The 26,136-nt window shown below is 37.1% G+C and overlaps 1 protein-coding gene across 1 annotated transcript in view; it reads left to right on the forward strand.

Moving 5' to 3' along the window:
• Positions 1 to 26,136, forward strand: part of Cnst (consortin, connexin sorting protein) — a 90,352-nt gene that overhangs the window by 50,787 nt on the left and 13,429 nt on the right. The window contains exons 3-9 of the mRNA XM_013520444.1: positions 7,247 to 7,437; positions 12,239 to 12,269; positions 13,967 to 14,053; positions 14,592 to 14,706; positions 17,170 to 17,191; positions 17,351 to 17,447; positions 20,860 to 21,761. Of these exons, the coding sequence (XP_013375898.1) occupies positions 7,247 to 7,437; positions 12,239 to 12,269; positions 13,967 to 14,053; positions 14,592 to 14,706; positions 17,170 to 17,191; positions 17,351 to 17,447; positions 20,860 to 21,761 (1,445 nt within the window). The remainder of the gene's footprint in view (positions 1 to 7,246; positions 7,438 to 12,238; positions 12,270 to 13,966; positions 14,054 to 14,591; positions 14,707 to 17,169; positions 17,192 to 17,350; positions 17,448 to 20,859; positions 21,762 to 26,136) is intronic.

The following is a 26,136-nucleotide window of genomic DNA, read 5'->3' on the forward strand; positions in this document are numbered from 1 at the left end:
ATGGAAATCATGATGCCCACCATAGAAAAGAAATGGAACCCATGAAACAGATTCAAACAGATACCCAGGATATTAAAAATTCCACTGAAAGTATCTGCAGCAGAACAAGCCAATGTGAGAGCAGACTATTATATCTAGAAGACAGGATTGCAGATGGGCAATCATGAAAAGAAAGATTGCTTAAAAATAGCAAGGAACCAGGAAAAATCGACCCGACAGCTGCTAGATAATGCAAAGAAGAATAACATAAGATTGATTGGAGTCAATGAAAGCAGCAGGAGATAACACAAACAACATAAAAACCCTGTTTGCAGAAGTCATGGCAGAAATCTTCCCACCAGGGAAAAAGAATTTGACATACAGAGAGAAGTGAGGCCTATAGAACTCCAGTTAACCATGATCAAAAAAAAATCTACAGCAGAAGTTCAACACAAGAAAAGAGTATTAAAAACCGTTTGAGAAAAGAAATCACCTATAAAGGAAAGCCCATCAGAATCAGCACTTCTCAACACAAACCCTCAAATCAAAGAGAACTTGGAGTAAAGTATTTCAGTCCCTAAAAAAACAATGTCCGACCCAGACTGATGTACCCCTCAAAACTATCTTTCAAAATTGATGGAGAAATTAGATACTTCCATGACAACACCTGAAGAAATTCACCAGCACCAAACAAGCATTCCAAAATTTTCTGAAGGACATTCTCGAACGAGATAACAAAGACTGCAACTCTATGAACCCCAACAGAATGAATCTACCAGGCAAGGTCAAACAGATAAACAGAGCAGGGGAAAAGGCAGCCAACAATAGGAAAATAACATGACAAGGGTAAGTCAGTACATATTAGTTATAAACATCAACGTGAACGGTTGTAGTTCACAAATTAAACAGACTAGCAGAATGGATCAGGAAGCAAGATCCCACACTCTGTTACATACAAGAAATACATTTAATTCAAAAAGAAATTCATAGACTAAAAATCAAAGGATGGAAAACAATGCTCCATGTGATAAGAACCCCCCAAAAAGGAGGGGGAAGCTATTTCCAGACAGTGGATTGCAGGCCAAGACTGATTAAGAGAGACAAAGAAGGTCACTACATCCTTGTAAAGGGAACAATCTAAGAAGAAGAGATAACAATCATAAGTACATATGCACCAAATGTGAGTGAACCTAACTATATAAAACAAATATTAATGGGCATGAAAAATCAAACACTAATACAATTGTAATGGGGCTCCTCAGTACCCCTGTCACAAGTTGGTAGGTCAACTAGGCGAAATATCGATAAAGAAGCATCAGAACTGAACCAAACTTTTGAACAAATGGACTTAGTAGAGGTCTACAAAGACTTCTAGCCCACAACACCAGAATACACATTCTTCTTAGCTGTACATGGAACATTCTCCTAAATATATCGCATACTAGCTCATAGGACATGCCTATTATAGGACATGCATATTATCATACCATAGTACAATGAAATTGGACATCATTGGCAAAAGAAATCACAACAACTTCATAAACATGTGGAAATTGAATAACACCCTCCTGAACAACCAGTGGATCACAGATGAAATTAAAGAAGAAATTAGGCAGTTTCTACAATTAAATGATAATGTTGGTACAACATACCAGAACTTATGGGATGCAATGAAAGCAGTCTTAAAAGGGGAATTTTTAGCAATCAGTATCCATATCAGGAAAACAGAGCGAGTGCAAATAAACAACCTAATGTTGAACCTCAAATGTCTAGAAAAGGAAGAGGAAATCAAGCCCAAAGCTGATATGAGGGAGGAAGTTATAAAGATCAGAGCAGAAATTAATGCAGTGGAGACTAAGAAAACAATACAGCGATCCCTCATCTATCATGGGAGTTATGTTCCAGAGACCCCCCACGATAGGTGAAAATCTGCAAAGTAGTGGTGTTATATTTATTTTATTACTAATATATATTTTAAGGCTTTATAAACGCTTCCCACATGCCTATAAACCTTTCCCGCTCTCTTATTAACCTTTCCCACACTCTTACAAACACTTCATAAGCTCTTAAACACTTTCTACACTCTTAAACCTATGTAATTTTAACATGTAAAATTCTACATGGGTATGCACTGGTGAAGGTACTGTATTTTATTTTGATTTAATATTGTTTTAATATGTTTGAATTAACATTTTAAATATTTTTTATATTTTAAATTTTTTAGGCAAAAATAATTAAAATCATAAATATTATATAAATACCTATATACCACAAAATCCTGCGATATAACAAAACTCTGCGATACAGAATTAGATATATATTTTTTAAAACACCTGCAATACAGTGAAGCTGCAGTAAGTAAACCATGATATAACAAGGGATGACTGTACAAAGAATCAGTGAACTGAGTTGGTTTTATGAAAGACTAAATAAAATTGACAAACCCTTTGCTAACCTTATCAGAAAAAAGGAAAAACTCAAATCCATGCAATTAAGGATGAACAATATGAAATAACAGTAGATACTACAGAATTCCAGAAGATCATCAATACCTTTTTGAGAACCTGTATTCCACTAAGGTAAAAAACACAGAAAATAGATAGTTAGATACATATGAAATACCAAAACTGAATCAAGAAAATGGAAAATTCTAAATGAATATCAGTCAGTGAAATTAAAGGTTTAAGTAAAACATAGCAATAAAGAAAATCCCAGACCCTGACAGATTAACTGCTCAATTATACAGGAAATTTAGAGATCTAATCCTGCTACTTTTCAAAGTCTTTCATGACATTGAAGGGAATCAGTACTCCCAAGTTCATTCCTGGAAGCAAGCATTACCCTGATATCAAAACCAGAGAAGGTTCAGATGAAAAAAGAGAACTACAGGCTAATCTCCCTAGTGAATGTAGATGCAAAAATTCTCGATAAGATACTGGCAAACAGAATACAGCAAATCATCAAGAAGATTCTACACCATGACCAAGTAGATTTCATCTCAGGGACCCAGGGATGGCTCACATATGCAAATCCGTAAATGTAATACAACATTCTAAAAGCCAAGGTCAAAAACCATATGATCATCTCAATAGATGCAGAAAAGATGATTGACAAATTCTGACACCCGATTTCGTGATAAAAGCCCTACAGAAAATTGGAATAGATGGTCTTCATGTTAATCTGATAAAACCACCTATAACTAACAGCCAACATCATACTGAATAGACAAAAACTGAAAGCTTTCTCTTTAAAAAATAAGACAAAAATGTTGACCACTATCACTCTTATGCAGTGTAATTCTGGAAACATTAGCCAGAGCAATTAGACAAGAGAAAGAACTAAAAGATTCAAGGATAGGAAAAGAAGATGATCAATTACTATTATTGGCAGATAACATGATACTCTGAATAGAAGATCCCCAAAACTCCACCGAAAGACCTCTAGATTTAATAAACAAGTTCAGTAGCATAGCTGGATACAAAGTGAACAATCAAAAATCAATAGCATTCCTGTATACACATAACAAACTCACTGAGAAATTAGGGATATAACACCTTTCACAATAGCATCCAAAAAAATGAAATATTTGGGAATCAATCTAGTGAAAGATATAGTAGACCTTTACATTAAAAAGTACAGTACTGTGAAAAAGGAGATTGAAGAGGATATCAGAAAATGGAAAGGTATCCCTTGGGTAGGGATATCTTTCTTGGGTAGGAAGAACCAATATAGTGAAAATGGCCATACTTCCAAGATTGTTATACAGATTTAATATAATCCCGATCAGAATCCCAACAGTGTGTGTTGCAGAATTACAGAAAACAATCAAAAAATTCATTTGGAACCAGAAGAGACCTAGAATAGCAAAGGCACTTCTGGGAAACAAAGTGAGGCTGGGGGAATCACAGTTCTTAACTTGAAGTTATAGTGCAAAGCTACTGTGTAAAAACAGCATGGTACTGGCAAAAAACAAAGAACAGACCCAAGGATCAGTGGAACAGATTAGAAGATGTAGAAGCGATTCTAGTCGTACTCAGCCACCTTATCATTGACAAAGGAGCCAAAAACCTTCATTGGAAGAAAGACAGACTCTTTAATAAATGGTGCTGGAAAAACTTGCTTTCCTCATGCTGAAAATTAAAACTAGACCCATATCTCTCACCATACACTAAATTAAAATAAAAATGGATCAGTGAGATCCTGAGAGCTCATCTAACCTATTTCCTTCAGTTTAGATTAGGAATCTATACCATATTGAGTAAAATCTAAGCCAAGTTCACTTGGAAAAATAAATATAACACTAAGTTTCCAGCTCCTACTCCTGTGCCCTTTGATTTATCTTGCATGCTGTATTCCAACAAGAAACATTAATTACCTCAGGAGATAAAGTTATGTTTTGAGTAACATATCTCTGAAGCTCATGATCTCTAAGCTCTGGCAGATATGGTAATTCTTTTGTGCTGTTAGTATTGTATGTTTTCCTGACCCCTTGCTTGATCTGGAATGACCTATATGTGGCTTGGCGGAGGTTACATTTTTCTTCTCCCCCACTTAGTATGTTCTGATTGCTCATCTTAGTATTCTGTTGCCCTTAGAATCCTTAGACATCTGTGTGCTTGGAGGACTTCTAGCTGTGTTTTATGATTAATAGTCCTCTTTCTATTGAAGTTTGACTGAAACTTTTTGACTGTGTAATTTTTTATCAATATATTACATATTTATAAGTTGTATATGTCAATAACATAGATTATTAAAGTACTTTAGAAAATGGTTCTTGCAGAAAAATTGGCCATTGTGAATCTACACTGACCAAATACCTGAGCTAATCACAATGTTAACTATTTCCATTATGCAGGACCTTTTTTTTAACCTCCTTTTGGAAAGATTCATCAATTCTGTTCTTTTTTCTTACCTTTTTGTCCTGTTTTCTTATTTTTTTCTTATTTTTTATTTTAAAGAGAGTAGTAAATGAGACACAAACAAACAAAAAATAGAATAATAGCAGCATACCAGTATCACAAACATAAACAAACCAAAGCAAGAACATTTAAAGCGATACAGGGTTTCAAGACAAAATAATACAAATTAACAGTGGTGGTTATATTACATATCCCTATCCTCAACTACATTGCTCAGATTACCAGATGTAAGAATGGAAGATTGTTCAAACCGTTAAAGAGAATAAGAAAATAATTATTAGATAAAACATTAGAGATAATACAGAGTTTCACTAGACACGTCCTTTTTTCTTACATGTCCTTTCTGATAATAGCCGTTAAGGATTTTATTTAAATCTGTTTTACTGAAAATGAGCATTACAAATTTCAGCCTCACCTAGGTGTGGTGGTACACACCTGTGATCCCTGCATTCTGAGAGACTGAGGCAGAAGGCTTGCAAGTTTGAGCCCAGTTTGAGCCTGGGCAATTTAGCAAGTTAGTGGGAGTCTGTTTTAACATTTAAAAAGGGTTGGGAATCTAGCTCAGCGGCAAGGCCCTAAGTTCATCTGCCATGCGGCATGCACATGCACATGCCGGAGCACACGTGTACACACACACACAGAAGTTTCAGCCTTTCTTTACATCATGGAACAATATTTTGGTAACTATATGAGAACAAGTTAATCAAGAGAAGAACAGCATGTCGGAAAGTGGCTTTGTTATAGTCAACGTGAGATTAAATAAATGTTTTGGGCTTACTGCTGTGTCTGGGGAAAAAAGGCAAGAAAACACTGGTTTTGTTACTGTAGTTTTCTATGGAAAGTTCTTGTTGCTGCGTTATCAGTCTTTTGGTTCTGTTAACATGTGATTACATTAGAAAGAGAGTTCCTGATGTTTTTATAAATGCTGTCACTACAGTATCACAAGCCACCATGGGGTCTTGTATATCTAGGGACCAACTGACGTAACATCTGTAGAAGAGAACTGTCTAAAATATAAGTAATCACTGTGATTTAAAAAAAAAAAAACAACAGAAATACAACATTTGGAATTCTAGGGCTGAAGACACTGTGCTGATATAAATGGGATAGCATTGTACCTAAATTAATCCTTGTGCTGCAGAAGTTAAAAGCTACTTAAAAAGGGACATAATGGCTCATGCCTGTAATCCCAGCACTGAGGAGGCTGATGCATGAGGATCACTGTGAGTTTGAGGCCAACCTAGGCTACATAGCAAGTTCAAGGCCAGCCTGAGCTGCCTAGTGAGACCCTGTCTCAAAAAAACAAAGAGCTACTAAAAAAGGAGAGTTTATATCAACTATTACAATGAAATCCAGTGTAATTTAAGGCCAGATACAGAGGTTAGTAGGAAGTAATTTGACTTCAGGCTCATGTTGTATGGAAAGATTCAGAGTTTGTTAGGATAGAACACAAGTGGGCATAGATGAGAGAAATATTCTAACTTTTAGAATCTAATTCATTAGAACAGCATGGAATATTTAGAGATGAGAATGGACCAGTGTTGCCAGAGTGGGAGATTTATTTGGAATGCCAAAGAAGTCAGGACTTTGGGCCCAATGTAGAAGAAGGGCAGGGCAGCTGGATCTTGGTGCAGACACACTCTACTACTGAGAAGGTCGTAACTGAGGCTGACTACCTGAAGGCAGATAGTTTATTTAATTTGAACATGGAAATTAGAACCAATACTGAGATTTCAATGAAAGGTAGATTAGAGTTGTTAAGATTAAATTTTTAAAATTTGGTGTATTTCAGGAGCTGTAGGTCAAACATTTGTTCATCACTGATTTTTCAGAAGTTTGCATTGCTTCTTTGTATTAGGAAAAAGGTGTTGTTGGCTGTTAACTCTGGCATCTGAATTCCACCACTCTTTTGGGATCCAGTAGTAGTTTTAATGTTTTCAGACCAGAGTTTTTGAAGAAAAGCTTAACTTCTTTCCCTATTTCATGGGCTATCACCTTTATCATCCTCTTCAGATCTCTTGGGGGGCAAACCAGGCCTTCAAATTATAGCTAATGTAGTTTTCCTTTGGGAGAATCAAGTTTTTGGTCAAGTCTTAACCTTCATACTTTTACTTCAGTAATACTCTTAATTATAAATCTACAGTAATGACTCACGTGTTTGCCAATAGCACCAATAAGATGTCAGCACAGTCTGAACTTAAGGAAGACAACAGCTTGTGGTTTTTAGGGATTTTTTCATAGGGTTAATTTTGTGTGAAAGTTTCATGATTAACAAGTATAGTTAGTTTAAAGTATTCCACCATAATAGGAATTTATTCTAATTCAGGCATTTTCTTTACTTTCCTCAGATGGTTCATCTTTAACACAAGAAAAGATACTGAGCGCAGCCATATATGCTGTTGGTGATGAAGAGACTGCTGAAGTCAATGCTAATGATCAACCAGAAGCCCCAAAGCTAGCTCTGCAGTCTCTATTCTCACTTATACGAGGTGAAGTTGAGCAGTTGGACTCAAGAGCACTTCCCCTCTGCCTTCACCAGGTACATTAAACCCTTCATTTTCAGCCTCACCGAAACCAGTGCTTGGAATCATCTAAAATCCAGGTTATCTAAAAGCCAGTAAACAATCCAGAAGTTGTTTCTGTCCCACTCATTGTTGGTGAGCCCAGGAGAAGATGACTCTGGATCAGTGGCTGTGGGAAGTTTGACATATTGCTAAACTCAGGGCCATACCTTGCCCTTAAAGAATCAGTAGTTTGGACAATAAATAGCTAATTTCTTTTCTTCAGTTTACAGATAGAAGTCAGAGTAGCAAGAGCTTAGTAAGCACCAGCTAAGTGCCAGAACAGTGCTAGACACTGGGGAAACATAGTGAACAGGGTATGTCCTTAAGAGAGCCACTGTGGAGTAGGAGAAACCATGCTATGAATACACGAGTGTGGAATTATGTAGGAAGTGTCAGAGGAGACATCTGTTTAGAGTTCAGCAGCATGAAATGGAAGATTAACTTTGTCCCATATGTGTAAGGGAAGAGAAAGTGGCTCATGGGTCATACAGGGTGACTAGATGCTCACCATATGACATAGCGAGCCAGGACCCAAAGAGATGTTAGTCTGGAAGGTCACAGCTGGGATATTGTTGGAGATTAAGATGGAAAAAGATAAGAGAGGTAAGAATCCTTAGCTGGTGGCCTTAGAGCCTTGGTAAGGAGCTGGGAATTTTAATATTGAGAATTCTTCTGAATGAAAAAAAAAATTCTAAGCAATCCCTCTATCATTGAGCTATACCCCCAGTTCCTCAGAACCCAATTTGAATTTTAGAAACATAATTTTCCCAGCTAGGTGTGGTGGCACATGCCTTTAATGCTGACATTCTGGGAGTTGAGGCAGAGGATTGAGAGTTCGAGCCTAGCCCTGGGCAACTTAGTGACTTAGTGAAACCCTATCTCAAATGAATGAATGAATGAATGAATGAATGAATGAATGTATGTCTGGGGGATGTAGCTCACTGCACAGAACTTTTTGTAAAAAGCCTAATTTCTGACTTCCAATGATTGGAAGGAATGGGAAAGTGAAGAGTCTGGCACCTGGAGAGTGGGAGGCCTTTAGTACCTTAAACAGGAAGTCTTTTTGTGTAAGAGTTAATTCAGGAACAATTAAAGCATTTGTAAGCTGCATTTTATTTCCACTTAAAATGAAAATAATTGGTACTTGAGAATAAAGATCAACTTTTTATCTCATCCACTTCTGTTTTGTTTTAATTTTTGCAGCAAACAGTAGTAATTTTTAAAAAGCAAAATAAAAATAGCATATGATCCAAGGCAGGAAAATGTATAATTTTACAAATTTATATTACCTCCTTGGTGGACTTAAGGTTTGCCTTTGAAAAAACATATAGTACTGTTAGTTACTGACCTGCTGTAGTTTACGAGCAGCAGTACCCAGGCAAACCTTCTGATCTTTCAGCCTTTGTAGGAGTTGCACAGTGGCTTGGATTGAAAAGGGTATTCACCATTATTGCTGTTTTATCCTCCAAATGACTAGAGAAGTCAGTATTGTCATGTGCTCCCAAATGGGGCAACTGAGACGCCCTCAAAAGCACATTCTTTATTACACAGGTATTAGAATTTATTTCATTGAATGCATCTGTTTTTGGAACAACCTGGGAGAAATGTGAGTGTGGGCTATATAGTAAATAATACCCTATCAAGGTTTTTCTTGAAGTGGCATTGTAGGTTATATCATGTAGGCTAGTGTCTCTGTTCTTTTTTTTTTTTTTCAGATGGGGTCTGGTTATACAGTTCAGGCAGGCCTTGAACTCATTGCATACCCCAAGCTGCCCTCCAACTCATGGCAGTCCTCTAACCACAGCCTCCCGAGTGCTGGGGTTACAGGCATGCAACACCATGCTTAGCTTTGTTTTTTTAAGGCAGAATTCTACCTTTATTTCTCAGAAACATGTACCAGTGTACTGAGTCCTATGTGTTATGTTTTCTAAGTATCTCAGCAATATGTCCTCTCCTGAGAAAGGAGCTTAGAGAATGTAATGGTGATTTAAAAAAAGCATGGACTTTGATTAGAGCTAGGCGGCTTTTGTTTTGTTTCTTCTGTGATGCTGTAGAGGATTAAGTGAGGTAATGCACATAGAAGCACTTAACGTAGTGTTTGGTACACAGTAAAAGCCAAATAAATACTAAGTAGCCAGCACTGTCCTCACTATCACTAACTTAGAGATTGCTTGTTAGAAATCAAGACTGCATGGTCAGGCACAGTGGTGGCACACACCTGTAATCCCAACACTAAGGAGGCTCAGGCAGGAGGATCATTGAGAATTCGAGGCCAGGCTGGGCTACATAATGAGTTCAAGGCCAGTTTGAACTACATAATGAAACCCTGTCTCAAAAAACAAACAAATTTTAAAAAAAGAAAGAAAGAAATCAAGACTGGATATTAGCAAGGGGTCACTTAAGACCTCCAGACACAGATATTAGGGTGACAAGAGTCAGCTGATGGCTGCCTCCTCAGCACCAGAATGCAGATTATCCTGTCACCTCCCGAGGGCCACATAAATCAGAAAGCGGTGGAGTTACAGTTCATTCACTTGACATCCTAGTACATCATGTGGTGCCTTTTACCTAGATTCGCCAGTTGACATTTTGTCAAAGTTTTGTGCTTTCTCTTCTGCCATCATGATCGCATGCACACGTATTTACCCAACACCCACACCCACCTTTTTCACTTGAAATATTTTAAAGTAATTTGAAAGCATTCTATCACTTTACATATTTGTGCACATTTATCCCAGGAGAAAGGACAGTCTCTTATAACCAGCAGAGCCATTAGCAAACCTAAGAAATTGGACATTGATACAGTAATATTATTTAATATTCAGCTCCTTTCAAATTACTCTTACGTTGTTTCACTTGTGCTGTTACAGCAGTGTACCGCCCAGCCCAGGATCCAGTGAAATGAGACATCTTGCCTTTGATCATCAAGATTCTTTAGTCTTCATAATCCAGAACAGTGTGCTGCTTTTTGGGTTTTTTTCCTCTTCTGAACTTTCATAGTGTATGTACGAAGAGGCCAAGAATTCTGGAATGTCCTTTAATTAGGATTTCTCTGATTTCTTCATAATTTTTTAAAAACATTTCGGACAAGGAAAACATTTTAGATAAGAATTCTACTTTATATCCCATGCCAGCTTCTCCCTTGACTCACTCTAACCTGACTTCTCTCCCTACTACTTAACAGAAATTTCATGATGAAGGTTACCAGTAATCTGTCAGTCCAGTGGTTAGTGTTCAGCTAAGTTTACATCTCACTGAAGCTGTCAGACACTTTCACAAATTGCTTACACAATCTATTTTGAAGCATTTTCCTTTTGTTCTTATTGTTGCTCTGGGGATTGAACCATGTGCCACATAATTGACTGCTGAACTACATGTCCAGCTCCCTTGAATCCAATCCAGTCCTTTCCTTTTGTTTCTCTTTTTTTGTGGTACTGAAAATTGAAGCCGCCACAGCTTCACATATGTTAGACAAGCGTTCTACTACTGAGCTACATCTCCATCCATTTTTATTTTAAGACAGGATCTTGCTAAGTTGCCCAGCCTGGTCTCGGCCTCCTGAATAGCTAGGATTACAGCCATGCCTGTCTGAAATATTGTCTTGATTTACTTTTTGGGACCACTCCTTCTTGGCTTTTACCCATTCACTGGCTGGGCCTTCTCAGGCACATCTGCTGAGTTATCATATTTCACTAATTTTGTCAACATTGAAGTACTTCAGGGTTCAGTTCTTGAATTTCTTCTATTCTAACTTTGTAGGTGATTTCATCCTGTCTGGTATATTTCACCCAATTTTTTCCCCTGGACTCCACCCTTAACTATCTAGGGCATTTCAAATTTAAGAGGTACAAAATGGAAGCTTGGTCTTTCTCCTAAGTATGTTGCTTTCCTAGTCTCCTTTTGTTAACTGCCAGCCCCATTACCACAGTAGCTGAGGCCAGAAACTTTTGCCCAGGTCAAAGAATATTTCAATTTAAAGGTACTGTAGAATGAATCTCATGTGACAAACCTTTGCTGGGGCCAGTTCCTGGGTCTCTGGACTCTATCTGGTGCTCTTTATCATGTGCAGCACTCTGCATATTCCAGACAGCATTACTCAACTGTTAACACTTGGCCTGATCATTTTTAAAAATATCAAACAGAAACAAAAAGCCAGTGTAGCAGGCATGGTGGCTCATGCCTATAGTCCCAACACTGGGGAGGCTGAGGCAGGAGGATCACTGCGAGTTTGAGACTAGCCTGGGCTACAAAGTGAGCTCAAGGCTGGCCTGAACTGCATAGTGAGACCCTGTCTCAAAAAGACCGAACAAAAGCCAGCGTCTTGTGAGGTATTTGGCTGGTAGGTTGTGAACAAGGAATGAAATGGAGGGGATGCAAAGGTCTTACATGCCATGACATATTTCTGCTTTTTGATTCACAATAAAGAAAATAATCCCTTTACTCATGTTACACCTTTGTAATCCTTGGTAGCATTTTTCTCATTCTTTAGAGTTCTCGCTTCTAAACTCTTAATGAATGAGAGAAATTTGCTATGCCTTGCACTTAGAATAGAAAGACTGCAGTTGTGTAATTCCAGAGTGCCTGTGCTTGCTTTGCTTGAAATGAGGAAGACTTTAGAATTGTGCCCTGCGCCCACAAAGTTCTTCTGAACTGATAAGCATAGTTACATAAGGGTTTTCTTTATTTCATATCAGAAACAGTTAAGATTTTGATTTTTTTCAAATTTGTTTTTTTACCGAAATAGTAATTTAATATCCTCTTTTTTTTTTTTAACAGATAGCAGAATCATATTTCCAGGAAGAAGATTGTATCCTTTTAAGTGCAGGAAGAAATTCATACAACTGTTAGAGAATAACCCATTGTTTAAAATTGAGGTCTATATAATAAAATGTACACATGATATGGTTTAAGTGAGTTTTAATAGTTGCATGTACCCGTAGAACTACATCAGAAAACAAGATGCACGAAACACCTGTTTTTCCAGAAATTTTTCTGGAACCATCCACACTTGTCATTGTCGATTGCCTTCTGACTTAGCTATCCTTTCTAGCCAAGACAGTTTCTTTGATAGTCATGGTTTGCGTACTTGTTGAGCATCCCAGAACCAATTAATGAGAAGTACTAAGGTACCGCTGTACTCTCTAGACGGAATGTGTCCTAAGCATCTGCTTTTCCCCATTAATGTAATTTTCTTTCTAATCTCGGTGACTTTCACCAGATGGAAGATAAGTAGTTGCTATACTAAACCCTGTCAAGGGAACTGAGATACAACTTCAGACAATGGCAGTTTGTTCCTAAGTGTGGGGAATCTAATTCTTGTGGACATGAAGGAGGAACTGTCTCTTTTTCTTAACAAAATAATTAGTATCTGATAGAGTGCAGCATAGACCAGCAGTACCAGCATCTTAGAAATGCAAGTTCACAGGCCTCAGTATCAGAGCTTGGAGAGGCAAGGTCAGACCTGTGAATCCATATTTTCACAATTTTTTCAGATAATTTTTTATGTTCTAGAAAGTCTGAGAGACACTGGTATTTTTGAGTCATGGGCAGAGGAGAAAAGAATTGTTCCTACTTTTCCTGGCTTACTTTATGATCCCAGGGATGTCTTTAAGACCACAGATGAGAGGGAGAGCTGACCTCTGAGTGTTTGTGGGAAGAACAGAAAGCTAAACTAAACTGTGAGTTTTTCTCCTCTTTTTTTCTGGGTCAACATTTAGAACATTGCCCAGAGAAAGTCAGTCAGCTGAACAGTGTATCTTGACCTCCTAAGGTGCACATATGTGTGATACACATGGGAAGACAAAACTTCATAGGAAGATCTGCAGCAAAGGGGGCTCACATAATTATGAAAATCACCATGGCAAGTGAACTTTTTTCAAAAGATCTGTGTAATTTTTGCTCTGTCATTGTTTAGGTAGGTGATCCTTTGGTCTTGGGAAAAAGCCGTCAGTGGGAAACAGGGATCAAGGTGGGCTGAAACCAGAGACAGACACTTGCCTAAACAATCACAGAGTTGCTGAGCAGAAAGTCATTGAAGGAGGGAAGTAAGGATAACGCGTAGATGCCAAGATTCCTCTGGCCCTGTTTCCAATTAAATACCTTTTAGTTGACTTTGCTGGAATATACTAGCAAACAGGCATTCTGTGAGCATTAAAACCTCTTACTTTCTCTTTGCTGATAGTATAGAACCCATGTACCTACTGCAGAACATACTGCAGTAAAGTGTGTCTACTTCAAAACCAAGAAATATTACTGTAGATACATTTAAGTTAAGGGGGCTGGGGATTTAGCTCAGCGGCAAAGCGCCTGCCTGGCAAGCGCAAGGTCGTGAGTTCGGTTCCCGGTACCGGAGAAAAACCAAAAAAAAAAAAAAAGTTAAAAAATAGAGTCACCTCATTTTTTGGTCAGATGAATGTTTCTCAACTTCTGTATGACATTACTTTTCAAACATAGGGTTTAATGTCAGTAGTCTGGATTTCTGTTTTCCTCAAATTGTCTATTCAGATGAGAAAGCAATGAAATTTATTCAGCTTGAACGACTGTATCATGAGCAGTTGCTGGCAAATCTTTCTGCCATTCAAGAACAGTGGGGTGAGTACAGACTAACATAGACTGTGGAACTATCAGCACTGTAACAACTTGCTACCTAGAAACTTAAAATATTTGACCCAGTTTTGTTAGAAACATGGCAAAGTATGCGACTGGGTGTGTAGCCAAGGTAGAGCGCTTACTTATCTGTCACGCAGGAAGCCCTGGCTTTGATTCCCAGCATTACAGGGGTCGGGGTGGAGGAGTTGCAAAGAATGTAGCATTTTTATCATGGGTCTATTTTGCTGTAAGAAAATTCTTTTCTCTTTCTATTTTGCTCTTCCTATCATGCCAGGAAATGATGCTTGCATCTATTTGCATTTCTCCTGTTCACACTGCATGCCCTACTGGGTAATTTAGTCTCTGGGATGATATTTACTTATATTGCAAAGTAATCACTTAGCTATTTCTGTGTTAACTTTTGGGTTGTTTGAAAAGATAACTTTGCATATTAATTTTTATCAGTGGTACCAGTTAACTGTTTCTTCCTTTCTAAATGTGCTTTGTAAAGGCCAGTGACTAACAAATATTTTAAATTTAGAAGCAAAATGGAAAACTGTACAACCGCATACAGTTACACCTTTAAGGAATTCAGAGAAAGGATTTAATGGTGAAGATTTTGAACAGCTTGCTAAATTTTGCTCAACACATCAAGAGTAAGTATATCACATTTTATTTATAGTGAGTTGGAGTAGAATATTGGATTATATTGAATATTGAAATACAAGATCCATTTTTTTTTGATGTTTTCAGCTGGAGAAATTAAAATGGGTATAATAGAAATATGGAGTTCCTTTCTTAGCTTTTCTGTTTTTCTTACACTGAACTCAATAAAAGTTGAGCTTTATGTAAATTCAAAAGATCCTTCTGATTAGAGATTTTAAAATATAACTTCTAATTTTAGTATCATTTTGGTTAAGAAATTAGTGATTCAGATGGACTAAACTGTATATTAAAATTTTTTTATTTTGCTTGCCAATATGTGTGTTATACAAAAAACATACCATTTTAAAGAGTAATCTAATTCTAGGAAGTAAATATAGTACTGTATTTAACCAGAATACTTCAGATGGAAAGCTGCATTTATCAATTAAATTTTAATTGCTTCACTTGTATCATGGAATTGGATTTCTAAAACTAAATTACAGTGATAATAACATACTTAGTTTTTTGTTTTGTTTTGTTTTGCTTTTGAGACAGGGTCTCACTGTGCAGTTCAAGGTGTCCTTGGGCTCACTTACGTAGCCCAGTCTGACTTTGAACTCACAGGAAAGTGAGTTCCGAGTGCTCCTGCCTCAGCCTTCTGAGTGCTGGGGATTACAGGTGTGCGCTGCCTCATACTTAGTTTTTTAAAAAATTATTTATTTGAAGACTCTGAGTTCTTTTTTTTTTTGTAGTAGGAATAGAACTCTGGACCTTGTGCTTGCCAGGCAGGCACTTGTGCCGCTAAGCTATATCCCCAGCGAAGACTCAGAATTCTTAGTGTGAGGGGTTGTGATAGTATTTAAACTAGTACAGATTTCTGGGCTTCAGGCAGTCATTTCTCAAAAGCTAAAAGACTGGCTGTTCTTTGATAGCTTTTCCTCTTTTTCTGTCACAAACGTGAAAACTAGAGCTTTATTTGTTAATATTTGAAACAGTTACAAATAACTTGTTTAGCAGAAAATACAGAACTCTCTTGGGGATTTTATTGTTTTGAAGGTGGCCTTTGAAGAAAGATTCTTGGTCTCAAGGTGAATGTTCATTCCCCTCTCCTGCTGAAAGTTTTTGTGTGTTAGTGAATTTGAACTTTTGAAACAATAGTTTCAGGGATTTTTAATTATAACTTAATTCTTTAACATGCTAAGTAGATTAACTTTCAACTTCATAGCATTTTAAAATAATGGAATCATATAAAGATTTAAAAAAACGCAAAATAACATGGATACCTTTCATGCCTTTCCTCTGGAATTAGTAACTTCTAATGTGTTAGAAATGTTTAAAGTATTTAATAAATGTTTACTGAACATAAGATGAGCATAGTATCTTTAGAAAATTGTACCAAATGATTGTTCATAAAATTTTATAGTATTTCAAGATATTTGCTTGTCATAAATTTAAGTATAGCCAGGTGTGGTGGTGCATGCCTGTAATCCCAGCACTTGGGAGGCTAAGGCAGGAGGATCATTGCGAGTTTGAGACCAGCCTGGGCTACAAAGTGAGTTCAAGGCCAGCCTGAACTGCATAGTGAGACCCTGTCTCAAAAAGATAAAAAAAAAAAATTTAAGTGTCAAAGCTTGATAAATCTTTCCATGTACCTATTTGTCCATGTGACTATCACTCTGGCAAGATCCAAGATGCAGAACATTCTAGCCTCCTGAAGGGCTTTCTCACACAGTATCAAGCCCATATTGGCCCCCAGTGGTCACCACTCTCTGAGTTGCCTAACTACTCTTTTCCAGTTCTGTAATTTCATATATAATATTGATTGTTACATCTTGCTTTTTGTGTATGTGTGTTACATGCTGTTGTGTATAATGGAAGTCTGCTGTGCTTTATTGCAATGCACATTTATTGTGTGACTCTGCAGCAATTTGTCCACTCTTATTTTTTATAGACATTTGGGTTGTTCCTGGATTTTGGATATTATAAATAATAAAGTGGTTGTGCATATTTTTCCCCATGCTTTTGTTGAATATATACATCTGCTGAGTATCCCCTAAAATTTAATATTCAAAGTTACTTTTCTGATAATCTGTTTTGATGGATAATTTCAACATTACCTTCTGCCATAATCTGCTTTAGACTATCACATAGACTGAAATTTTTAAAAATACACATGCGTGAAATAGTCTTTCAATAACTTATTAGCAAAAGGTTAACACTCTTTTTTTACTTCTAGATTTCAGTATTTGTAGCTTCTTTAAGTGTTTTCAATAATAATTGGCTTTTAAGGAGATTAACACATGATATAGCTGCACTTTGAGCTAAGTAAGCCGGTGGTAGTATTTCAGCCATGGAAATGTTCTGTGCTAATATTAGAGTCCAGAGAAGCTGTATTTTTTTCATAGCCATTTCAGTGACATTTGTTTCGAAGCATGCTGTACTTTTTACAAATTCTTTTCTCTCTTTTTCTACAGACCTCTTTTATCCAAACATAAGGTAAGAGTTTCTTTTGAAAATATTTATGGGGAAAATGTTAATGTCCTATGTCTGTTGTATGGAATATTTTAGAAAATGAAGAAACCTTTCTCAGGTTATCTTCAACTTTCTAATTTAATTCAACAATTTTTAAAAAAGTTTTCATTTTAAACTGTTTAGATAGAAGCTATAGAAAAGTCTCTCGGAAGAAAATGCTTTACCCAGTTAATAGTATCTGAAGAATCAAAGGCAAAAGGAGCTACAGCCAAAGAGTCGGGTATGTGTTTAAATTAAGTGAGTAAGGTATATAAAAGGACTATTTTCCTGTGATATTTTCTAAGTGTTACATCGGAATTGCTGTGGAGGAATCTTTTTGCATTTACATTTTTTTACATATCCTTCTCCTAGAAAAATAGAAAAGCAAGATTTTTTCTATATCATATAATTCTATTTTTAGACATCTAGTAGTAGGAATTATAAAGTCTAAATTCTTATAAAAACATAAAATCATTTCCATGTTTTCAGTAGGTAGCTATATGTATCTAACAGACTATTAAAAAAAAAAAAAAAACTGTACAAAAATGCCCTGAAATGGAATTGATTTTGCTGTATTTAGACATCCTTTCCTGTTTGAAAAAACAGTTGCCAAATGGACCTTATCTATTCTGTAAGTCTAGATGATTAAAAATTGTCTTGATAATTTATGTTACAACTTATCCTTCCACCCTTTTTGATTGACTAATATCTGATATACTTTATATTTCTAAAGCGCTTAATAATGTACTTTATACCACCTGTGTCTTATGTCAAAAGATTTTTAGAAACTGTTTTCTAGATACATTTGTTTATTGTAAAAACTAGGAAATAAAGATAAATATGTTTTAGGGTGATTTTCTTTCCTGATGCTTGGAATTATTACCAGTTTATAGTGCTGAGCTTTATGTTCCTGGGCCCGAGAGCTCTGATATTGAAGAGGAACTATCAGGTAGTTTAGGTGAGTGGCCCAGAAGGTACAAGATGATAATGTTATTATTAAGTGGCCCTTTCCTCTGTAAAAAAAAATTTTTTTTTCAAATCTTTATCTACTTTTTCTCTTACAAGGCAAGTTAGGGATATTGACATGGTGTAAGGATGTGGTAAAGCAAAACTGCTCACTTCCTGGTGGCTGGGAAACAGATCAGGGGAACAACGCCAAGGGTACCCGCCCCCAGGGACCCTGTCTCCCAGCAGCATCCACAGCCAGGAACATCAGTGGAGTACAATGGCCCCATGTCCCAGTCACCTCTCTCAGAGTCAGGTTGACAGTGACGGTTAACTGGCAACTTTTGGGTCCTGGAAACCTGTGGGAGAGAGGCATGGCCCCTTTCCATCTTGCTGTGGTCCTTTTCCTAGCTCTTGAGATCTAAACAGAGGTACAGGCCAGCAAGCTCAGTGGCAAAGCAAGCAACCTATGAGGAACAAAATGTCTGTGCTTTTTGTTGTAGTCTCCTAAACTCTGATTCTTTTGGGTGGGGAGAAAGAAGGGATGCAGGATTTCCCAGAAGGCAGCCTTTTCTTCTTTCTCTTGATCCTCATTTGCTGCTTGCATCTGTGAGAGCGGAGGTGCTGTGAACTCTGCTAACTGCCCCTCAGCATTCAGGAGTTCAGGGCATTAGCCCCAGGCCCGAATTCTCTGAAATCTGAAGATTGTTTTAAAGAAACGCCTTTTCATGGGCCTCAATTGTTAGTTAACAGTTATTAAGAATGGAATAAAATTATTGTTGTCTTTCTTTACCATTGGGCTGTTATTTTTCTAAATTAAACAGTATGCCCATTAAAAAGTTAAAACTAACTAAAAATGCTAAACACCCCAATAAACTGAGGATGAGCAGGTTGTGTACTCTGTTATTTACCAATCAGTGCAATTTAAATTCATTATTTTCATGACGTACTTTTTTGAGACAGGGTCTTACTGTGTACTTCCAGGCTGGCCTTGACCTCACTATTACAGCCAGGCCTCCCTCAAACTCACAGCGATCCTGGTTCCACGGTCTCCAGACTGCTGAGGTTATAAGCATGTGCCAACATGCCCTGCTTACGTGAGGATTTTTAAAGTGAAAAATAATATTTTAATATTTTAAGTTAATTTTATTTCAGTTAAATTGAAACCAGTATCAAAATTCAAACCTGTTTTCTGCAGCTTGCCAAAACTTATTCTTTTTATTGCTGTTCTTTGCTACCTTGCTTTAAGACGTTTCTAGTAATTTGAAAAGGCATTTATTAAGGGTATCATATTCAAATTTATTTCTCAGGTTTTTTGTTTCATTTTTATTTTTGTTTTGTTTTGTTTGAGACAAGGTCTTCCTATAGGGTCCAGACTTGCTTTGAACTCACCGTGGAGGCCAAGCGGGCTTCGAATTCGCGGCAGTCCTCCTACTTCAGCCTCTCCACTGCTGGGATTACAGTTTTTTCAGTTCTTAATGTTTTTAGTGCATGTTGTAGTGCATATGATTACATTCTTTGTGGGGAGTTGGTACATGTAAAATATGGATTTTATATTTTTTCATAAATTTGCATGTCATCCTTATGCAGGAAGAGCCGTGCTAATCTCTGCATCATTCCAGTTTAGTATATGTGCTGCCAGAGTGAACACATATCTTCAAGTTTGAACAGCACAGACTATTGTCCCTTTAGTATTAGTAGACCAGACCATTATTTCCCTTCTCTCCTCCCCTCCCCCCTCCTCTGTCCCTTCCCGTCCCTCCCTTCTCACCTCCCCTCCCATCTCCCCTTCCCTCTCTTCCCCCTCTCTCCTCTCTTCTCTCTGTTGCTAGGGATTAAACTCTGGACCCCACACATGCTAGGCAAACACTCTACCACTGAGCTTCATTCCTAGCCTCAGACCAATATTTTCTTTTTTTTTGTCTTTTGAGACAGGGTCTCACTGTGCAGTTCAGGCTGGCCTTGAACTCACTTTACAGCCCAGGCTGGTCTCGAACTCACAGTGATTCTCCTGCCTCAGCCTCCCCAGTGCTGGGATTGCAGGCATGCGCCACCATGCCCGGCCAGACCAATATTTTTTTAAATTTTGAATGTAACTATATTACTCAGGTTCTTGCAGAAATATTTACTTGGTATACTATGTTTTTTTTATTTTTTTCAGTACTGGGGCTTGAACCTAGGACCTTTAAACTGAGCTCCCTTTTTATTTCTGGCCCTTTTTTATTTTTTTATTTTAAGTAAGGGTCTCGCAAAGCACCCAGGCTGGCCTCCAAACTTGAGATCTCCTGCCTCTTCTGAATGGCTGGGATTACAGATATGCACCATTGGCTCACCTATGCCATATCTTAAATACAATGAAAATAATTTTTCCAACTTAATTTAAATCAGAAAGCCAGTAGATGTATTAATTTAAATGTAAAGGGCCAAAACGTTTGAGATATCCTTCAAACCTTTGAAAAATTATGTTCAAATACAGTACTCATTTATTCATGTTAACAAGCTTTTCAGAAATCTAATTTTTATATGTAAAGGATTATTTACTAAATATGTTAGGTATTTAGTAAATACCTTTTAAAATATAATGCAGCAGACAGAATTTCTATTTACAGGGTTAGAGTATTGTTACGTTACGTGTATTACAGTGTCATATATTTCTTCCCTTCTCTACAAATGGAACGTTAAAACAACTTATTTTTCTTCATCTTTAGAGAGTGGAACTTGTCTTGGCGTGGAACCAAGTGTAAAAAGCCAGCATAAAGGAGAGCCCCAGGAGAGCAGTGCTGGCCACAGTCAGATGGACAGCCAGGCAGATTCCCTGAGCCTTTCAGTAACTGCAGGAAAGGACCACACGGAGGAGCCGCTCTGCCACGCTGAAGCCGCGCAGGAGCTCCACACCCAGTCCTCAGAGACAGCTGGGAGCAGCTCAGGGGCAGAGTGTGCCGAGAATGCTTTTGAGGACATCAGCCGCTTGCAGGAGGCTCCCACAGAGGACTGCCCAGATGTGGCCACACTAGAGGCTATTGCTGATGACCCTAAGGTGTTACCCTCTAGTGAATCAATGATAGAGCCATTGATCTTACCAGGTTGTGACCGTATACCTCCTGTGTTGATTTCTGAGGGTAAATTTTCACAGACTCAAAGAAAAGAACTTCATTTGCCACTTCAGGATGCTTCTAAGGCGGTGCCTGCGGACCAACCTGAGAACAATGCATTAAATGAGCTGCAGCAACCTGATCTCACAGACAGTGATGGAAAATCACCACAGGGTCAGAGTGACTCAGAGACTGGCTCTGAGAATGTATTTTGTGAAAATAATGAAACATCTGACTTAAGTACACTGCGTCCAGAAGTGTATATGGCCCCAGAGGAAAAGGGAGATAAGGAAGATCGAGTCAGTAAGGAAGCAGAAGACTATTTGAATAGCCTTTTGGAAGGATGCTTAAAAGATGCTGAAGATTCTCTTTCCTATCATGATAACCAAGACGATGATTCTGATCTCCTTCAAGATCTTTCTCCGGAAGAAGCGTCCTACAGTCTGCAGGAGAGCCTGCCTTCTGATGATAGCTGTCTTTCTCTTGATGATCTTGCCAAAAGGATAGAAATTGCAGAGGTAAATTAGAGATGCAGTAGAATGAAATTTTAATAATTTAATATATTTACAAAACATTGCCTTTTTCCTGAATTTTCCCTGAGTTCAAAAATATGAGGTTAAAAATTCTAGTTAATAGAAACTTTTCATCATTACTAGTTTTATTTATGTGTATGAATAAAATGACTTTTAATCATTATAGTTATACCTCAAGAATATATATTGCATGCCTCTAGATATAGTATACATTATTATGAAACCATTTTTTTCTAATCGTGTGACTATTACTTGATATTCCCAGGAAATATGAAAACAAGATTAACCACATTCTGATAAGAAAATCTTATTTTTCTCATATATCTGTGAGATAAAATATAGTATATACTAACTGTATCTTCCTATGTTAGGGTATTCTAAATATTCTCTAAGAAAGTCTAATAGGGTACAGGAACTATTTTAAAATATAATTAGATGGGGAGGTTTTGGATGGATTTTTTAAGCTATAAAGTTGTAAAAAAGGAAATTTTAAAAAACATTAAGGAAAGAGTACCACTGTCCTTTGTCTGATAATAGAATAAAAAAGTGATAAAGGCCATACCCAAACTGTACCCTCTTACCAAGGTGTCCTGGTATGGTAGAAAGAGCAGAATCAGACTGTGTTAGTTCCAATATTGATCCTACCAACTACTCTCCTGGAGTTACTTTTTACTTCTTTACCCCTGTTTCCTTCTCTGACAGGATACTACCTACCTTTTTCTTTGCCCTGGCTTTTTTTTTAAAGTTCCACTTACAACCCTTGGATTCTAACTCAACATTATCAATGTAAAAAACTAGTAACTTTAGGAGAAAATTCAAAAGTAAATAAAATATATGCGAAACAAACTCTGTGAGAAGCTTTCTAAGATCATTTTAACTCTTATATTACTCGTTTCCTTTGTTGCCATTTTTAGTGAGGTCTCAATAAACCATGAGTTTTCTTCCGTTTTGTTTTTTAACCACAATTAGAATAGTGAAGCATTTTGGCGCAGTATTTGTTCTGTTTATTTTAACCAGACCATTTGACTTTCATTTATTACTACTTCTTTACAGACTTTGATTTTGCTTCATAATAAAATTTTTGATGTTGCTTAGTGAGTACTAAGTTTCTGTTTAGGAAGATTACAGAGTTTGGAAATAGATAGTGGTGATGGTTGTGCAGTATTTTGAATATAGCAAAAATGCTGCTGCTCGCAATGCTGGGGATTGAGCCCAGGTCTTCACACACATACCAGGTACACACTGTACCACCAGCTATATCTGCAGGTATAAAATGGTGAGCTACAGTATTTATCACAGTTTTTTAAAAACAGCTTTAAAATTTTATTTTTTTTATGTTTCCCTTTTTATCTTAATGTCCTCATGGGATATGATGATGTACTTTGTTCACTGTATCTGTGCATTTCTTCTTGCGAAATTTCCCGTATTAGGCATTAGTTTACAATATTCTACAGACAGAATCATTAAATTTGGTAAATTATTTTTTGCAAAATGTTTAAAATATTTATTTTAAAAAGTAGTATTTCATGTAGATGAAAGCTTGGTGTTGTGTCTCATTCTATTCACAGTAGTTAACAGGTATGAATCGCTACTTCACTAGCATAAATTTCGGGCTGTGTGGCCCTTCGTTTGCTTCATGCTGCTTTCCTGTTGTATTACTACTACAAAAATACCTGATTTTACCTTAGTGCAATTTTATTTTATTTTTATTTTAAAGGGTAAAAGAAGGATAACATGGTAATAGGGGATTCACCGAATTACAGACGAAGTGGTAGGAAATTATCAATGGTTGTTATTTTACCTATTGGTATCTTCAAGATAGTTTCTCAGGAAAAAAAATAGACAAACAATAGTGAGTTAAAGACAGAAGTGGTAGGAAATTATCAATGGTTGTTGTACTATACTTTGGTTTCTTCAAACAGAAAAGCACTAAAGCCATATTCATCATCTTATTTTAATAAGATCTCTGGAAGTTCAGGAAGTTATCAAACTATTAATGTTTAGTCTACAACTAAATGAAATATTCTTTCCTCCCACTCATACAATGGTCTGTTTTCCTACTGGTAGCAGCTATGAAATTATATGTATTTAAAGCTTAAAGTTATCTTTTCTGTGAAATTAATGCATAATGGTTCCCCCTCTGAGAAGTCTGTTGGTCTTTTAAGTTTGTCTGTTTTAGGCACCCTCAAAGCTATACATGATTAACAAAACTAATATATTTTCTTATTGTAATGCTAAATAAATTTAACATTTACTTTCTACATACTTATTCCTTTCTGTATTCTGAGATTTAATAAAATCTGCCTAACTTTGTCAGCTGAAGAACTTTTTGTTGTTTGTGGCACCAGGGACTGAACCCGGGGCACTAGGCATACTAAGCAGACACTACCATTGAGCTACATCCCAGCCCAGCCAAATAGTTTTTAAAGTTTCAGAACTAAAAATCACTAATGCTTACTACTTTCTTAATATAGTGCCTTAAGAATGAGGTTTGGGGTTAAGTAAAATATCTAGGTAATAATGAGTTTGTGTATAAGAGCAAATGTGTAATTTTTATTTTTATTTTTATTTTTTCAGTTTTTGGTGCCGGAGCTCAGGCTCAGGGCCTCATATGTGCCAGGGAAGTTCTCTACCGCTATACTACATGTCCAGTCCCTAATTTTAGATTTTTAAAATTAGATTCTAATAAAATCTTTCAAAAATTTAAGTACAAACATAGAACTTTTTAATCCAAACATATTTTTGTTTTGTATTTTTAGTAAAATTTTATCAAAAATCTTCCCCGTCTGGTGCTAAGAGTGCACTGAGGCACCAGATGAAGTTGTTAGTCTTTTGGGGATCTCTGCTGTCACACTTGACTAACTGTAATAGAGTTGTTTCTGAAGTGCTTTTTATTTTTCCCTCCTTTTGTGAGTATACTTTCTTAATAACTATATAATAGGTCAACTAGTAGTTTTCACGCCTTTGGGAAGCACTAAGGCACGTAAGCCCGTGTGCCTCCAGCCCTCCAGATGCTGTTGTGTGGTCCCTGTTAGCCCTCCTGTGTTGTCTTTCTGCCCTCACAGGTTTCCTTACTGCTTATAACTTTGTCTACCATGGAACATTCCTTCCTCAAACTCACACAGCGGTCTGTATTCCGACAGTAGCAGTTAACTGTGAAACTATATGTATTTAAAGCTTGAAGTTATCTTCCCGTCCTGAAAAGTGTTGGTGGTAGAACACACTGGGGTGTTTTTCCTATGCCAGGTTTCTCCCTTTTTTGATCTCTGCTTTAATTTTCCTACCCCTTCCTCATTGCTCAGCTTTGGCTGTGGGGAACTTGGTTCTGATAACCTTGCCAAGCCCGTGGAAGTACTCATTTTGTTGTGTTAGTTTAAGCAATTAGAGTCATCACTCAAAATGAAATAATTTTTCACAGAAACCTCATAAAGAACTAAATGTCCGTTATATTCGTTAGTGTAGAGACACGTACAAGTGAGACTTGTCTAGGGCTGGTAAGCTTTTTCAGATCCAGGAAAAATTTTACTAAGTTATAGTTTAGTATGAAGCATTGCTCTTTTTTATTAAATAAAAAAGAACATGACATACTATTATCAAAAGTGTAGTTTCTATTCTTTTAAAAAAGTATCAAAACATTTAGCTTCATTTCATAGATTTTTAAGGAGAAATGTTATTTGTGCAGTGTGGGCAAGTTAGAAAGAGTCACTCTGGCTTATTCAATAATTTTCATGAGTGGCTTCTATGTGAATGTCATTGTCACCTGTCAGGGTCTGAGGAAGTCCCCCAGAGAGGAGATGTGCACCTTACTCTGCTCTGAGGAATAGGTTTGTTGACTCTAATCGTGGAAGAATTCAGACCATGTCAGTGCGAAGCACAGGCAGACTTACTAGGCAGAGTTAGAAAGGAAGGGAGCATAGGGAAGGGGCTATAGCTTGAGCTACAGCGGGACCTTAAGTCTCTATTACTCCATGGCATTACAGATGCAGTGAGTAAAAGCACAGCTAAGTCATCACACAGATGAAGCCTCAATCTGGCAGCCATCTGACTTCAGATGTTTTGTTTTGACAAAAGGTGAAATTTTATTGCAATACTCCTGGTATACTAACATGCTTATTTCAGTGTCAGGACCTTAACCCGCTTTGTGCTGGAACTGAGTAGTGCAAGGAAGTTGTTGATTTGGTTAGGTCCAAAAACTAGAAGAGTTGCAGTACTTTTCCTCTAAACTGCAGCTGTGCTGTCCTGTAGTCTAAGACTTAGAGAGGACTTCAGCCATCAAAATTTGACGAAAGAAATGTACTGCAAGGGGCTGGGGATTTAGCGCAGCGGCAAAAGCGCCTGCCTGGCAAGCGCAAGGTCGTGA

The sequence above is a fragment of the Chinchilla lanigera genome, unplaced genomic scaffold (genome assembly GCF_000276665.1).
Source record: "Chinchilla lanigera isolate Chin_1 unplaced genomic scaffold, ChiLan1.0 scaffold00005, whole genome shotgun sequence".
Taxonomy (NCBI): Eukaryota; Metazoa; Chordata; class Mammalia; order Rodentia; family Chinchillidae; genus Chinchilla; species Chinchilla lanigera.